Source organism: Agrilus planipennis, unplaced genomic scaffold (genome assembly GCF_000699045.2).
Source record: "Agrilus planipennis isolate EAB-ADULT unplaced genomic scaffold, Apla_2.0 scaffold61, whole genome shotgun sequence".
Taxonomy (NCBI): Eukaryota; Metazoa; Arthropoda; class Insecta; order Coleoptera; family Buprestidae; genus Agrilus; species Agrilus planipennis.
Genome location: NW_020438922.1, coordinates 295,476 through 298,592, shown reverse-complemented (window position 1 = coordinate 298,592; position 3,117 = coordinate 295,476). Strand labels below are relative to the sequence as shown.

General features: G+C 37.5%; 1 protein-coding gene across 1 annotated transcript in view; it reads left to right on the top strand.

Annotated features, from left to right (window-relative positions):
• The first annotated feature begins 674 nt into the window (after positions 1-674).
• LOC108732720 (hemicentin-1) overlaps positions 675-3,117 on the top strand; it is a 13,538-nt gene continuing 11,095 nt past the window's right edge. The window contains exon 1 of the mRNA XM_018463675.1: positions 675-753. Coding sequence (XP_018319177.1) covers positions 675-753 — 79 coding nt within the window. The remainder of the gene's footprint in view (positions 754-3,117) is intronic.

Here is a 3,117-nt window from a genome sequence, read left to right as displayed (position 1 = left end):
CTAACAGGTTGTTCAGTTTGCTTTGGATTGTTGTGGAATTTACTTGTTTGTTAGTGTTAGTTTATTTATTTAGTGGTCATTTCATAAAAGACTATTACAATAAGGACAATTAGTAGTGTGATAGTGCATTGTAGTAGGGTTCTTATTCAACCGTCAGTTGGTGGTGAGTTACATTACCAACTCCTATCATATAATTCGAAATATTCCCGATATCTGGGCAAAAAATCGCAGCAAGTGGGTACGCCACTGCCAGTGTTGCATTGAAGCGAATGGCGGACAATTTCAGCATTTTTTATAAAAGGTACGCTTTTCTTTTTCACTTTTACTTTTTTTAGAAGGTGGAAGTGCATTCGGCTTCTTCCAGGTGGGTACTTGTTACATTCACACTAGATCAGCTGAGCGACGTTAGTCGCCTAGATTCAGACCCGTAATGAACCAAATTGTACGTTCAAATTTGCAAAGACGATTTGCGAGCTCAATTGTCACTGGACTGAAAAATTGTATAACACTTTTTTGTTGTATTTTGTGTCAGGAATCCATGTTTTTTTTTTAATTATTATGAATGGGACACCCTGTATACATACATGCATTGCATCTTTTTATGACGCGTCGAAAAAATGTATGTGGATATTTTTTTACGGTTTTCTTATCAACGATAGTAGAACAAGTACTTAATGTTAAAGCTGAAGAAGGTTGATGACTTCATCCTCGCTTCCGGAACCAGCGACTCTGCTCAAAAACGTGATTGCGGAAGTAATAACACGTACATTATGCATATGTACATGCCTGTACAGTGAAAGCACTTCAAAGGAAAAATTTAACACCTAAATAATAAATATAAAATATTAACCTCTTGACCATAATTCTCTTTGTTGACCAGGTCTTTGTTTGTCATAATTTGATTGATAAACATATATGCACATACTTATCATTCTGGATTTGCTAATTTATTTCTTTATATTGAAGAAAAAGTGGCCTATAGCTAAGCCAGGCAAACTCGGCTCTTTTGACTCCCGAGTGCTCCTCAAGTATAACCAAGTAGCTCCTCATTGATCCTGTGAGTGCAAGTGAGATGATTCTTTCTTTTTCTTATCCCTTCCATTTCGTAGGTGAGTCCCCTCTTCCATAGTCAAATTCAATGGTTTTGCGAACGTAGTAACGAAAATTTTCGTAGGTATTATTTAAGTTACGTGAGTGGCTCCGCTCGTCTACGGAATGAGGCGGCTTGATATTGGAGTGGAAAGGAGAAGAAAAAGAGAAAGCAATATTATTCATTACTGCTTACTCTCTCGTACTCATAGAAGGGCATGGAGTTACTCAAATTAACCTCAGGTAGCGGCTCCTACGAAGTTAAAGTTTGCCCGGCTCTGGCCTATATTATATGTACGTATACCCACAGTCATTGCCTACAGCGTAAGCGTAACTCATGTAACTCATAAATTGATAAAGGCTTTCATGATCAGTAGTCGAACTGATTCTGTCCTGATTCAGATATAAAGGCTCTCATTGGTTAGAATTGCTTTCTAACATTTCGCTAACATGTGTAGCGAGTTTCTTCGGACGTTCAGGACAGTCCACTTCCAACATCGAAGATGGAAGGACCTCTGAAGATGTAAATTAAAATCCTTCACCTAACGTAACTGAAAACTAACTGACAAATGGTTTTAGTTGATTGCTTAGGATCATTCGGTTGCGGTTATAAAAAGGCGTTACGAACAAAGTGAATGACCGAGCGGTATGGCCTAGAGGTTTAGACTATTACTTAGCTTTTGGGAGGACATCGGTCTGTTCTGAACCAATTTTTTCTATGGTTTCCTTGAATCATTTAAGCAAATGCTGGGACAGTAATCTTTCATTCTATTCTGTCTTCATTTCGTCCGTCTCACCTATCTCACCCCAACCATCCATCCATTCCACTACTCCTAAAAGGAGACTAGAGGACTAACCGCCCGTCAGTAATTAGTAGTTGGGGGGAACCAAACACCCAATAATTTTGTTTCGAGGTGAATGTTCTCATGGTCGTCAGGTCCAACCTTTTCTTCTAAAATAATTTTCTAAAGTTTTTATCTTGATTTGATTCTTCAATTCCCCCCCCCCCGTGCCTTTACCCCTCTGTTCTGATCTTCAATGTCATCTCTATCTCCATTCGCGTCCACAATTACCATTTATAATTTACAGGTGCTAAGTGTCTTTGCGTGCTTGCCCCCCAATTAAAACTATTTAAATGTTTTGGTGTACAAGGTCACCTCCATCCCCCACCCTTTTTCTCCCTGTCCCAGCAACAATCGCCATTTACCAAAGATTCTTATTTTCTAAATAATCTTTATGTGACTATTGATGGCCAGTCTATTATTGGTTTCCTCTAAATTGGGTTGAAACCCAATAATAATTACTTACACTACAGTAATTAATTCCAAAGGTAGGTAGCAGATAATGGATATTTGCGAACATTAGCAACTAGGTTATGTACGTAATATTTTTGATCCTATTAACATACTCACGCCTTTGTTTCGTTAAATGTAGTAAACGTGGATACACATAGTTGTGTCATCATCGCGTAATTACATTGTACAGCTTTTTATATTTATTCAGCGTGCCGTAATGGAGCTTTAAGTAAAACCAAATGTTTTCCCAACGTATTGCCGATAGAAACATGTTCTAATTTACAATAATGGGGTGGTTTTTATTCAGTCCGCATGTCCTCGTGATCGGCACTTGTTTTCCTGGAATGACCTCATTTCGAAAGGCTTGGAAGCAAGTTTCGAATATTTTAATATGGCCGCAAAATAAGAAGATGAAGGAAAAAGGTCGCATCTTTATTACTCACAAAGAACAGTAGTAGTATGTATTGTACGTAATAAGTACATAGCTCTGTCTGTCGCTTGACCTATATTTCCTAGTAAGTAGAAAATAACGGGCGATTTTATGGAACTTGCTGATACGCCCACTTCAATTAAAACAATTAATTATTTTAACGAGTTTCATTACACAGCAATAATACTCGCAGGTAAATAATGAGAGTTGAAGGGTTAAGAGTGGACAAATACAATAAAAAATATTAATAATATAGGTACTTATACATATAACAGGTCAATTGAAAAGTTCCCGGCCTAAAAT